We start from the raw sequence: 14,068 nt of genomic DNA on the forward strand, positions 1-14,068 counted from the left end.
AATTATATAAAAAGTATACTAAAATGTCTATATTTATTTAGAACTTGTGTTTCATTTTATCTAGATCTCTGTTGGGACAGTATTTGATGTTTGGTCACATATGCCTACCATTTGTGTGGGAATCATTTTCTGATGCCCTCAATGGTAATATATAATCTGATAAATATGAATGTTCTGTGAGATCAGGGAGACAAAATTTAGAAATTGGGCTTATTTTATAAAATCCAGGCTCTATGATCATAATAATGAACCATAGTGTGCAGTATGTTGTGTTGGCAATGAGCAAAGTAGGCAATAAGAGGTATTGTCATAAGAGGTGTGGGAAAGCAGTTTGCCCAAAGCGCTCACTCTTCATCAAGCTTCTTTATTGCCCAAATTCGATAGCACTCTTGGCATTCCCATATCCTATGATCTGGGGAGAACTAGTCTTGGAAGAGGTTATAGATCAAGTCATTCATTGTATCAGGCAATGAAAAATAGAGTTTATTGGTCTTTTCCTAAAAGTAGATTATTAATAGGATGGCAAGAGAAAAGGACGAGAGAGCAAAAGATGGAATGCAAATTTACTGTTTCACAGATGACTAGTATTAATAAGGAAGGGATTTGTATGCAGTTTAATAGCAGAAAATACCTATTTCTTTTCTTTTTTAAAAGATTTTATTTTTAGTAATCTCTACACCCAACACGGAGCTCAAACTCATAACCCCCAAGATCAAGAGTCACATGCTCCACTGACTGAGCCAGCCAGGTGCCTTGAAAATACCTGTTTCTGACATGTGTAATGGGAGTTTTCACCAAATGGATGGAAATATAGTTGCTGAAATGTCCTCATCTACATATAATAGTTACCAGTAGAGTAATCTTTAGGGGAAAGTTATACTATCTTAACCTTTTAAATTAATATTCCTCTCTTTTTAATAGGGCTAACCATAAGAAATGAATTTTAATGTCTGGAATATCAAAGAGATGCTCAGTATTCCCTCAGGCTCTGGGTAAGTTTTCTGGTTATATACTCTGATACTGAGGATCTTATAGTTGTATTGATTTCATAGAAAAAGGCTCCCCTTCCTATTAGTTAATTAGTAATAGAGTTACTTCTATAGCTTCTTCCCCTTCTCCCTTCCTTTCACTGCTCTCCCATCCTTGTCTTTTTCCTTTTGCCTATTTTCTGATTATGAAAGCATGTCAATTCAGCTATGTGTGTTAACTGAGCAGTGGCTCTGTGTCCAGCACTGGGCCTAGGGACTATGGGGCCTGTGAGAATTAGACATGGCCCAACATCTAGAAACTCACCTTGGTTGGAGCGATTGCTATTGAAACAGCAGGGAGCAAAATCAAGACAATGTTCAGATACGTGTTCAGTTGTGTAGTACCATTTGTAGGTACTGTGGAGTTAAGAGCCACTCTAGCTGTTGACAAAACTCACTGAGATATTGCCCCTTCTACTAGTCCACTGAAGTATTTACATTTCTGTCCGCCAGCCATGCAGTGGGCCTGCCATTGCTAACTTGGTGGATGTGCCCCAGAAGTAGTATATATTTAAGGGATTTCTAATTGCTTTATGTTTTATTATTGGATAGTTTATTTTCTTCCTAACACCTTCCTAAAGACAGTTATTAATTCAATAAAAACCTAGAGCACTGTGCTTTTTATCTCTTAAAAAGAAAAAAAAATGCTTGCAGTTGATACAGAGTAGGGAAAAATCTATCTTTGTTAAATTCTAGATCATAGCTTTAAGATGTAAATCCTACATAATTTCTATAAGCTCACAGTTTTTTTTTCCAGCCCAGCTAATTATTCTCTTTGACCTAAGAGGGGAGTCACAGAGAGCTATTTAAGCTATTTTGAGCAATGATTATGCAACCCATATTATAATACATGTGTGCAGCCCATTACCTTAGCTAATCTTAGAAAATGGTTCTATCAGTGAAATAATTGCTCCTTCCTGTGCTGAACTATTTGTTTTGTTTTGTTTTGTTTTTTTGTCTTGCATCAATATATGATGGTTCCTTTGGCTTAGGATATGTACTTATATGCTATCTAATTATTTTAGATTTGGCTTATTTATTTACTAGAGCGGGGGAAGAGAGAGAGCGAGGGCAGGGGGAGGGGCAGAGGGAGAGGGAGAGAGAGAATCAAGAATCTTAAGTGGGCTCCACGCCCAGAGCAGAGCCTCAATTTGGGGCTCAATCTTACAACCCTGAGATTATGACCTGAGCTGAAATCAAGAGTTGGATGCTTAACTGACTGAGCCACCCCAGTGCCCCTAGATTTAGCTTTTTAAAAAAGGAATGATTTGTGTATTTGTGTTTGTGTGTTTTAATGAAAAACATGTTTTTTCAGGTTACATAACAGCATGAAGTAACACAAATTGTTACTGAGATGTCTTTCAAGTAAAAACTTGAAGACTGTATTTTACTTGTGTGCCTGCTTATTGCTGTCTCTGTAATAGGCTCAGTACACTGTGTTCAAGTGTGATTGTATCATCACTATCACTTTCCCTTTCATATGAGAGGTTTAAAGACTGGTGTAAATACCCATGGGAAACAAGTTGGAAGTCCACAGCTGGAACTACTTCAAGCAAGAATAAGACACTAAAAGTGTGAAAGGGAACACCACCTTGTTTCTTCTCTCTTTTTTTTTTTTTTAACACCGCCTTGTTTCAAAAACAATGTTTAGGGGCACCTGGGTGGCTCAGTCGTTAAGCATCTGCCTTCAGCTCAGGTCATGATCCCAGGGTCCTGGGATCGAGCCCCGCATCGGGCTCCCTGCTCCGTGGGGAGTCTGCTTCTCCCTCTCCCACTCCCCCTATTTGTGTTTCCTCTCTTGCTGTGTCTCTCTCTGTCAAATAAATAGGTGGAATCTTAAAAATAAATAAATAAATAAATAAATACAGAAACAATGTTTAATAGATCCTCCTGTGCACAAATCTGAGTTGATCATATTCTTCAGTCTGGATAAGGCCTGTATTAGTCTGCTAGGTTGCCATAACAAAGTACCCTAAATTGGATGGCTTCAACAATAGAAATTTATTTTCTCAGTTCTGGAGATTGGAAGTCCTAGAACCATATGCCAGCTGGATCATTTCTGGTGAGGGCTCCCTTACTGGCTTGCTGACAACTGTCTTCTCTCTGTGTCCTCACAGGGAGGAGAAAGAAAGGAGGGCAAACTCTCTGGTGTCTCTACTTTAAAGACATTAATCCCATCATGAAGGCCCCACCCTCATGACCTTGTCTAACCCTAATTACCTCCCGAAGGTCCCATTTCCAAATACAATCACATTAGGGATTAGGACTTCAACATATGAATTTTTGGAGAACACAGACAGTCTGTAACTAAGCTGTCTTGTGTTTTTTGTATTATGACTCCTACTCTCCCTGTAATCCTGCTCCCTTCCTTCCCTGTAGGCACACTCTAGGAGAGTTAATGAGAGTTCTAATTCACCTTCTACACACACAGTTATATACTTGTTTGGTGTGGTATGATGTAGATTTAAAAGATTATATAAATGATATAGAGTTCATTCAATTTTTACTCTCTACACTCAAAATTACATTTTTGAGATTTATTCATGTGGTTATATGTAAATCTAGTTTATTGCTTCTGACTAATGCCTCAGTTATATGCATACACCATATATTATTTTTATCTATTCCCTTAGTGATTAACAGATTCAACTTTCTTTTTTAGAGAGAGCAAGAGAGCGAGTGAGAGAATGGGGGGTGGGAAGGAGGGGAGAAGGAGAGAGAGAATCCCAAGCAGGCTCCATGCCCAGCACAGAGCTCTACATGGGGCTCGATTCTATGACCCTGAGATCATGACCTGAGCTGAAATCAAGAGTTGGATGCCCAACTGACTGAGCCACCCAGGCACCCCCAGATTCAACTTTTTAAAAGATAATGTTCTTTTAATCCCTAAAGATTTCAGGAACTTTGATCCCCCAAATGGTGTTATAGCCCACGGTGCTGTTGTACAAAAAATAATAGTGTCAGTCCTTAATGTTTGATTTCCATCTGATTGTTCTCAAGTTGCTGTAATCAAAATGCCTGGCATTCAGAATTTCTTTGTGTTTCTTTATAGGTAGTACTGGCAGTGTGCAGGGGACTAGGAGGTCAGAACAAACTAGTACTCTGCCCAGAATATTCTGAAATGAATAGCTGTGAATTATGATTTCATTTGTTCAGAATGTTTGTCCACTTGATATACTTCTCTTTTCTTGCTTAATTTCAGGACCACTAAGTCATCTAGCTGGAATAATAATCAGACTGATTACTCCAGTCTCAGTGATTCCCAGTTCCTCTTTGGATCCCAGTTCTGTCCAGAAAGTTCAGAGACTCTGTCAGCGCCCTTGGACAGTGTCCACTTGAGACAACCAAAACAGTCACAACAGAATTCTCTGGACGTGAGTCTCATTTCCAGAATTTCTCTACACACATTTCATAATCATTATGGAGATAAGCTATAAAGAAGACTTATTCTATTGAATTATATTTTAGAATTATACATCTCTAAGGATTACTCTCCTAAATGGATTTGCACTTGATTGGTAACTCAGTAGTCTGAGAGACTTGGTAGTCTGAAATACTGTATCGACTAAGTCAGCGAGGCACCTGATTAGCTGATATATATTTTTTCAAGATTTTATTTATTTATTTGAGAGAGAGAGAGTGAGCACAAGCAGGAGGAGGAGCAGGCAGAGGGAGAGGGGAGAAGCAGACTCCCCGCTGAACAGGGGGAGTCCTGATGTGATGCAGGACTCAATCCCAGGACCCTGAGATCATGACCTGAGCCAAAGGCAGATGCTTAACAGACTGAGCCACCCAGGTGCCCATAGCTGATAATTTTAATATCTCTGGGCTGGTAAGGCAGAAACCTTATTAATAAAAAGAGTTGCTTTATTTTAATGTAATTTTCTGATGTATGTGAAATAAAAAGGAAATACTACATGACATGCCATGTTGTTTTTTAGTATTATGGTTTGCACTTAAATGTGACTCTACATTGTGTAGAAAATAGTGAATGCCGTAAATATTTTCATGTGTGAAATGCTGTGATTTTTTTTTCATTTAACAGAGTGAACCTAGTATTTTCACAAAGTACCAGACAAAACCCCAGCTGTTTGGAGGAGATACAAACGACAGAGGCTTATTTCCTCTTCCTTTGTCAGTTGGAAAATCAAAGGGCCTCTTGGAACAGTTTGAAGAGAAAAAGAAAAGGGCAAAAGACAAATGTGACAGGTATGCAAACCTTTCAAGTAGATGAGACATCTCATCTCTTTTGAGGGAAACAGAAAATGGAATATTAATAGTCAAATAATTCTATTTCAGCATGATAACACTCTTGCCTTTATAGCTCATCTAATAATTACTCTTTATTTGCTTACTTGTCAGTATGACTTGTGGCAGGTTTGAATTTAGCTGCCACAGTTCTGGCCCTCTGAAAAAAAGTAAGCTAAAGGACTTATTAGAGAAATACAATATTCAAGTAATGTTATGTTTATTTTGCCAAAATTCTGCCCTTTAATTTGTTATCTTTTCAGATCATCAGTTAGGAAATTAGATAACAGTTGTTTTAGGGTCAAGAATATAGCACATGAATTCTTTTTCTTTTTTAAATATGAAATGCTTCACAAATTTGCGTGTCATCCTTGCGCAGGGGCCATGCTAATCTTCTCTGTATGGTTCCAATTTTATGTGCTACCCAAGCGAGCACAGTACATGAATTCTTTAAAAAGCTGATTCAGGCTATTCAGGCTGGTTTTCTCACTTTGAAATGTTGGTATTTTTTTTTTAAGATTTTATTTTTAAGTAATCTCTACACCCAATGTTGGGCTCGAACCCATAACCCCAAGATCAAGAGTCACATGCTCCACTGACTGAGCCAGCCAAGTGCCCCAAAATGTTGGTATTTTTTTTTTAATTTTATTTTATTACGTTAACCACCATACATTACATCATTAGTTTTTGATGTAGTGTTCCATGATTCATTGTTTGCGTATAACACCCAGTGCTGCATGCAGAACGTGCCCTCCTTAATACCCATCACCAGGCTAACCCATCCCTTCACCCCCCTCCCCTCTAGAACCCTCAGTTTGTTTCTCAGAGTCCATAGTCTCTCATGGTTCGTCTCCCCCTCCGAATTCCCCCCCTTCATTTTTCCGTTCCTACTATCTTCTTCTTCTTTTTTTTTTTTTAACATATAATGTATTATTTGTTTCAGAGGTACAGGTCTGTGATTCATCAGTCTTACACAATTCACAGCGCTCACCATGGCACATACCCTCCCCAGTGTCTATCACCCAGCCACCCCATCCTCCCACCCCCCACCACTCCAGCAACCCTCGGTTTGTTTCCTGAGATTAAAATGTTGGTATTTTTTAAGATATACCCTAAATTTTATACATAGTCTTATTTGTTAGTTTTTATTTATTCATTTACCATAGCAAATACATGAGATAAATTAGGACTCCTATATTAATTTATAAATAAATAAGTTGAAGTCACTGAAGAAATTAAGTTGTTCATTTCTTGGTAGTAAGTTATCAGAATGACTTTAGGTGTCATGGAAATTATAACACTTAAGCAGAAATATACTTTATTATTTCTGTGACAGTGAAGATGTATCACTTAGTGTCACCACTAGTACTTTCATGTTGAAAGAGCCAGAATTTCTTTAAGGATTCTTAGACTAAGTATCCTTTCTGTTGAATACCTATCTTCCTTTAGTGAGAAAAGCAAAATGCTCTATTTGAAGTGTTTGATTCTGTTGGTAAATAAACATTTTCCAGACATTGAGAGACTTCTTTCCCCTAGGAATCCAGGCTCTAGGACCCTACCAGTTTCTCAGAGGCCCCTCATGGCTATAGTAGGTTACTGCAGAGTACTCACCTTCTTACTCCTTCAGATAGATCAATGTTAAATTTTTTTGTTCTCTAGGCATGGGATTACATTTTGTTTGATCAAGATTTCTGCAGCAGGGGCAGGCTGGCTGACTCTGTTGGTAGAGCATGTTGGATGTAGCAGTTACTTAAAAAAAAAAAAAGATTTCTGCAGCTAAAAAAAAAATTTTTTTTTTTTAAAGACTTTATCTATTTCTTTGACAGAGAGAGACACAGCGAGAGAGGGAACACAAGTAGGGGGAGTGGGAGAGGGAGAAGCAGGCTTCCCGCTGAGCAGGGAGCCCGATGCGGGGCTTGATCCCAGGACTGTGGGATCATGACCTGAGCTGAAGGCAGATGCTTAACGACTGAGCCACCCAGGCACCCCCTAAAAAAGTTTTTTTGAAACATTAAATTTCTCTCAACATTTTCTTCTTTCCTTCCTTTCTCTCTCTCCCTGTATCGTTTCCTTCTTTCTTTTTTTTTTTTGTAGTGAAATGAGTTTCTGTTAACAATTATTTACAAGATAGCAAAAAATATATAGCACTTAAATAGAACAAATAATGAGGACTCTGAAGAATCTCTCTCCATTAAAAAATTCAAGCTTAAGATATTGACTTATATGATAGGTAAAAAAATCATAATTTTAATAAATTCTGGCAAAAATAAAACCCAATATTTTATTTTATTATTATTACTTTTAAAGATTTTATTTATTTATTTTAGAGAAAGAGCATGAGGGGCACTGTGTGGCTCAGTCGTTAAGCGTCTGCCTTTGGCTCAGGTCGTGATCCCAGGGTCCTGGGATCGAGCCCCACATTGGGCTCCCTGCTCAGCAGGAGGCCTGCTTCTCCCTCTCCCGCCCCCCTGCTTGTGTTCCCTCTCTCGCTGTGTCTCTCTCTGTCAAATAAATAAATAAATCTTTAAAAAAAGAGAGAGAGCATGAGCACGAGCAGAGGTAGGGGCAAACAGAGAGGGGCAAAAGGAGAAGGAGAGAATCTCAAGCCGACTCCACTCTAAGTGTGGAGCCCGATATGGGGCTCCATCCCACGACCTTGAGATAATGACCTGAGCCAAAGTCAAAAATCTGTCTTATAACCGACTAAGCCACCCAGGTGCCCCAAAACTCAAGATTTTAGATTTTAGATTTTTTTGTTTGTCAATTAGTGCTTGTCAGAAATGTGGTAAGAATGGGGTACCTGACTGGCTCAGTTGGTAGAGCATGCAACTCTTGATCTCAAGGTCGTGAATTCAAGCACTATGTTGGGTGTGGAGACTACTTAAAAAAAAACGTGAGGGGCACCTCTGAGGGTGGCTTAGTTGGTTAAGTGTCTGCCTTCGCCTCAGGTCATGGTCCCAGGGTCCTGGGATCGAGCCCCGCATCGGGCTCCCCACTCAGCAGGGAGTCTGCTTCTCCATCTGCCCTCCCCCGCCCCCTGCTCATGGTTTCTCTCTCTCAAATAAATAAAATCTTTTTAAAAATGTGAGAAGGAGGGATGCCTGGGTGGCTCAGTTGGTTAAGCGTCTGTCTTCAGCTCAGGTCATGATCCCAGGGTCCTGGGATCAAGTCCCACATCGGGCTCTTTGCTCAGTGGGGAGCCTGCTTCTCCCTCTGCCTGCCGCTCTCTCTCTCTCTCTGGCAGATAAATAAAATCTTTAAAAAAATAAAAATAAAAAATAAATAAAAATGTGAGAAGGAATGAAAAATTTTTAAATGAGAGAGAGAAGGCATACCACTGTAAATTTGGAAGCAGGAAAGTGATAAGACATGGTGCAGAGTTCAAACGTAAGAGATGCTACAAACCTATAAGACATATTGTGTTTTGAAAATACATATTTTCCCAAAATTACAGAGAAGACGTATGAGGGAAAGAAATCTCAAAAGAAGCCTAGGGTGCCTGGGTGGCTCAGTTGGTTAAGCGACTGCCTTTGGCTCGGGTCATGATCCTAGGAGTCTGGGATCAAGTCCCACATCAGGCTCCCCCTGCTCTGCGGGGAGCCTGCTTTTCCCTCTCCCTCTGCCTGCCACTCCCCCTGCTTGTGCTCTCTCTCTGTCAAATAAATAAATAAAATCTTAAAAAAAAAAAAAAAGCCTAATTGATTAGCTCAGATTGCATTTGTTATGACTCTTTTGATAGCGAATAGAAACTCACCTCAAACTGGCTTTGACAAAACAGAGGATTTATTAGCTCTTTTAACCAATCTGGGAAGGACAGGGAATGAAATGAAATCAGAATCTCTTTTCTGTGCTTCTCCCTCCATCTATACTTTATTCTTTCCTATTAGAGACCAGCTTCCTACCAACACAAAGAAGGAGTCTTTTCCCTTAGTTTGAATTTGAAAAATCCTAGTGGAAGCTTATGATAGGCTTGCTTAGATCATAGGGGTGAAGTGTGACTGGAAGTCTTCACCAGAACCACTTTTGGATGCAGAAAGAAGCAGTTTCCCATTAGAGGAGGATTCTGGGTACATCAAACAATGGATGGCCATGACCCAGATTATTGATTTTTTTGTCCGTAATATTTGAGAAAACAGGTCAGTCTCATAACTAATAAATCACCTAAGTACTACTAGTAGAATATAAAATAGCCATGTTCTTTTAATAATTGTTGATCACCATAGTGAAGTTTATTCATTCATTTACTAAATAAACACTGTGCTAGGCCCAGTACTACAAATTTATCTTTGTAGTTCTTAGTCTGGTTAGGCAAACAGACATTTGATGGATAAATAATACAACTAGGCCAGAATTATTGGTTGTAAACAATAGAAATAAATTAATTTAAATGGAAAAGGAATTTATTAAAAGGATATTTGAATGGGTTCTGGTTCTAGGTATGACAGAGTAAGCATACTCCATCCTATCTCTCCCACTGAATGCAGCTAAAAGCCCTGGACACAGTCCAGGTGGCATTTAAGGACTCTGAAAAGTAAATGGTAACAATTGGGGAAGAAAACCTGAATTCAAAGTATGAAAGTTCTGGCTTAGAGTTTCCTGTGTTTTCTTTGTTTTTAAGCAAAATTTAAAGTGTTTGTTCTGCAACAATCACTATTAAGAGAATGAAAAGACAAGCTACAGGGGTGCCTGGGTGGCTCAGTCAGTTAAGTGTCTGTCTGCCTCTGGCTCCGGTCATAATCTCAGGGTCCTGGGATCCAGCCTCACATTGGGCTCCCTGCTCAGTGGGGAGTCTGCTTTTCCCTCCTCCTTTGCCCCTCCCTCCTCATGTTCTCTTTCTCTCTCAAATAAAAAAAACCTTAAAAAAGAAAAAAAAAAAGAAAAATGGGGCACCTGGGTGGCTCAGTCGTTAAGCATCTGCCTTCGGCTTGGGTCATGATCCCAGGGTCCTGGGATTGAGCCCTGCATCGGGCTCCCTGCTTAGTGGGGAGCCTGCTTCTCCCTCTCCCACTCCCCCTGCTTGTGTTCCCTCTCTCGCTGTCTCTCTCTCTGTCAAATAAATAAATCTTTAAAAAATAAAAAATAAATAAATTTACAAAAAAAGAAAAGAAAAGCTACAGAGTGGGAAAAATATTTGTAAACATTTTCAGAAAAGGACTTATATTCAGAATATAAAAAAGAACTCTTAAAACTTAATAAGTAATAAGCAACTCAATAAAAAAATAGGAAAAGATTTTAACAGATACTTCAAAGACAATATATGGATAACAGGGGTACCTGGCTGGCTCAGTTGGAAGAACATGTGACTCTTGGTCTCAGGGTTGTGAGTTCAAGCCCCACGTTGGATGTAGAGATTACTTAAATAAATAAACTTAAAAAAATACATATGGATAACTAGAACATGAAAATGCTCATTACAAAAATACTCATAATGATGCTCAGCATCATTAGCCATTTTGGAAATATAAATTAAAATCACAGTGACATATTACTACACATCTATTAGCATGGCTAAACTTAAAACAAATAAAAACTGACAATACCAAGTGCTGGGCAAGGATATAGAGCAACTGGAACTCTTACTGGTGGAAATGCAAAATGACATAGACTCTCTGGACAAGTTTGACAGTTTCTTATAAGAGTAAACATAAGGGGTGCCTGGGTGGCTCAGGCGTTTAAGTGGCTGCCTTCGGCTCAGGTCATGATCTCAGGGTTCTGGGATTGAGCCCCACATCGGGCTCCCTGCTCAGTGGTGAGTCTGCTTCTCCCTCTCCCTCTGTGATCTCCCTCACTCTCACTCTCTCTCAAATAAATAAATAAAAATCTTTTTTAAAAAAGTAAGCATAATTTACCATATGCCTCTATAATTCCACTCCTAGGCATTTACCCTAGATAAATGAAAACTTATGTCGGGCGCCTGGGTGGCTCAGTTGTTGGGCGTCTGCCTTCAGCTCAGGTCATGATCCCAGGGTCCTGGGATCGAGTCCCAGTTGGGCTCCCTGCTCCATGGGAAGCCTGCTTCTCCCTCTCCCACTCCCCCTGCTTGTATTCCCTCTCTCGCTGTCTCTCTGTCAAAAAATAAATAAAATCTTTAAAAAATAAATAAATAAATGAAAACTTAAGTCTACACAAAAGGCTGTACAGTAATGTTTATAGCAGCTTTGTTCATAATCACCAAAAACTGGGCACAACATGAATGTCCTTAAATGAATGAATGGATTAACAAACTATGGTATGTCCATACAACAGAACACTACTCAGCAGTAAAAAATAATGAGCTATTGATACACAACTACATGGGTGAATCTCAAAGACACTATGCTGAGTGAAAGAAATCAGTCCAAAAGTTATATACTATAGGAGTCCATTTATGTGACATTCTGAGAAAAGCAAAACTATAGAGATGGTGAATAGATCAGTGATTACCAGGGGTTAGGGATGTGTGCTGGATTTCACCACAAAGGGACAGCATGAAGGTTTTCTTTGGATACTGCCCTCCTGGTTGTGGTAATGGTTACATGACCCTAAATTTGTGTTAAAACTCAGAATTGTGTACATACACACATACACAGTTAATTTCATATGTTAACTTAAAATTTTTTAATGTTAAAAAGTTATTAAAAGATATTAGATGGGTGATGAGTGTCAACTACAATTTAAAAAGAGAGAAAAAGATATTGGGTGGCTCATTTTATTAGCTAGAATTATGTTCAACTGTATATAACATATATACACATTCATACTCATAGAAACAAAAGCTTAAAAAAGATAAATGTTTATTTTTCTTTGATGCAAAAATCATCCTAAAGTGTATGGTCCAGGACTAGAATGGTGGCTTCATGGTTCTCAAGGATCTGGCTCCTTGCAGCACTCTGGTCTTGCATCCCTAAAGTGTGACTCCTGTCCTCACGGTGCTTGGTGGCTGCTGGAGTTCAGCTGTTGTCAGAGTTCTAGACAAAAGATGGATGAAGGAAAGAAGAAAGGTTATCTTCCTTTCCCTTTAGGACTCTTCTTGAAGTTACATGCAACACTCCTTATACCTCACACTGGCTAAAATTTACTCACATGGCCACACCTAGCTAGCTTCAGAGGAGTCTGGGACTGTCATCTATCTGGGTTGCAATGCATCCAGGGGGGGAAAAAATCAGGATTCTGATTTACAAGGAAGAAAATGAGGCCACTTTAAGTTTTTGCAACAGTCCTGCAATTGCTAGGTGTTACCCATCGTGGATAATTCTCCAAACCAAGCAACAAAATTAGTCCGCTACAAATTCTGCTGCCCACTAACCCCTGTCCAGAGGGTAGTAGACCCTCCCTGCACTGTAGCCAGTATAGTCCTGGACCCTTTTACCATTCTCCTAGAGCTCTATCTTCCTTCTACTGGAGCCACAGCCACTAGATAGAGAACTCACAGTCTTTTTCTCCTGACTCGTGGTCTGGCAAGTTAAGTGTGAGGGAAGAGCCCAGGGTTCAGGAGAAGCTAAGAAAGCAAGCCCCTGGCACTCTCAACCTCTACAGGAAGAAAGAGGCTCTGCTTCCCTCCAAGATTGCTAACCTGAAGAACTACTTAAACAGAAAAGAGGGTCAGATACAAACCAGCCTAAAATAAAGGCTCTGGACTTTCCACTCTAAGTACAGAGTTGTAAATAGTATAGTAAAGTTTGCATCCAAATGCTTTGGAAGCCCTGAGGACAGGCTCCCAGCTCTGCCTGGGGGCATCAGGAAAGACTCCATCCAAAAGGACACCTAAACTGAATGGGAGGTTTGGGGAGAGATATTGGGTCTGTCAGATCTTCAAGTCTGCCTCTTGAATCAGTTTATTCTGTGAACCTCCATTAACAATGTTTGATATAATGCTGCTCTATTTTTATGTATTTTTAAAAATAAAAATGTACTGTTTCCTATGGACTATTTTTTAATCTGCTTTAATCTTTAATGATTATGTTTCTATTTCATATACAAAATCATTTCTAATGGTTGCATTGTACTCTATCATATGGATCTTTCAGGGGGTTATGTTTTAAATTTTTAACACAGCATGAAAGAGTGCCAGGAATTCACAATGGGAAAGGTTAATCTTTTCAACAGATGGTGTTAGAAAAACTGGATCCATATGGAAAAGAATGAAAAAGGACCCTTATCCTATATCATACATAAAAATCAATTCAAAATGGATTAAGGACTTAAACGTAAGACTTGCAACTGTAGAACTCCTAGAAGAAGAAAAAATACATAGGTAAAAGCTTCTTGACATTGGCATTGGCCATGATTTCTTGGATATGACATCAAAAGCACAGGCAGCAAAACCAAAAATAGACAAGTGGGATAACATCAAACTAAAAAGTTTCTGCACAGCAAAGGAAGCAATCAACAAAATAAAAAAGCAGCCTACAGAATGGTAAAAAATATTTGCAAACCATATCTGATAAAGGGTTAATAAATACATAAGGAAATCCTACAGCTCGATAGTGTAAAAACAAATAGCCCAATTAAAAGATGGGCAAAGGAACTGAATATACATATATGCAAAGAAGACATACTAATGGCCAACAAGTGTATGAAAAAGGTGCTCAAGATCACTAGATGTCAGGGAAATGCAAATCAAAACCACAATGAAATATCATCTTACATCAGTCAGGATGGCCATTGTAAAAAAAAAAAGCTAAGTGTTGGTAAGGATGTGGACAAAAGGGAACCCTTATACACTGTTGGTGGGAATGTAAATCGGTGCAACCCCACTTCTAGGTATATATCCAAAGGAACTGAAATCAGGATCTCAAAGAGATATCTGCATT

General features: G+C 39.0%; 1 protein-coding gene and 1 non-coding gene across 2 annotated transcripts in view; one reads left to right on the forward strand and one right to left on the reverse strand.

The window, feature by feature from the left end:
• Positions 1-935: 935 nt before the first annotated feature.
• The window catches only part of CCDC36 (coiled-coil domain containing 36), a 29,414-nt gene continuing 16,281 nt past the window's right edge, over positions 936-14,068 (forward strand). Inside the window, exons 1-3 of the mRNA XM_032412270.1 lie at positions 936-992; positions 4,231-4,402; positions 5,074-5,237. Of these exons, the coding sequence (XP_032268161.1) occupies positions 937-992; positions 4,231-4,402; positions 5,074-5,237 (392 nt within the window). The 5' untranslated portion in view covers position 936. The remainder of the gene's footprint in view (positions 993-4,230; positions 4,403-5,073; positions 5,238-14,068) is intronic.
• LOC116637256 lies at positions 5,611-5,712 on the reverse strand. Its single transcript, XR_004300440.1, has one exon. It is a non-coding gene; the product is annotated as a U6 spliceosomal RNA (small nuclear RNA).

The sequence above is a fragment of the Phoca vitulina genome, unplaced genomic scaffold (assembly GCF_004348235.1).
Source record: "Phoca vitulina isolate PV1807 unplaced genomic scaffold, GSC_HSeal_1.0 scaffold13, whole genome shotgun sequence".
NCBI lineage: Eukaryota > Metazoa > Chordata > Mammalia > Carnivora > Phocidae > Phoca > Phoca vitulina.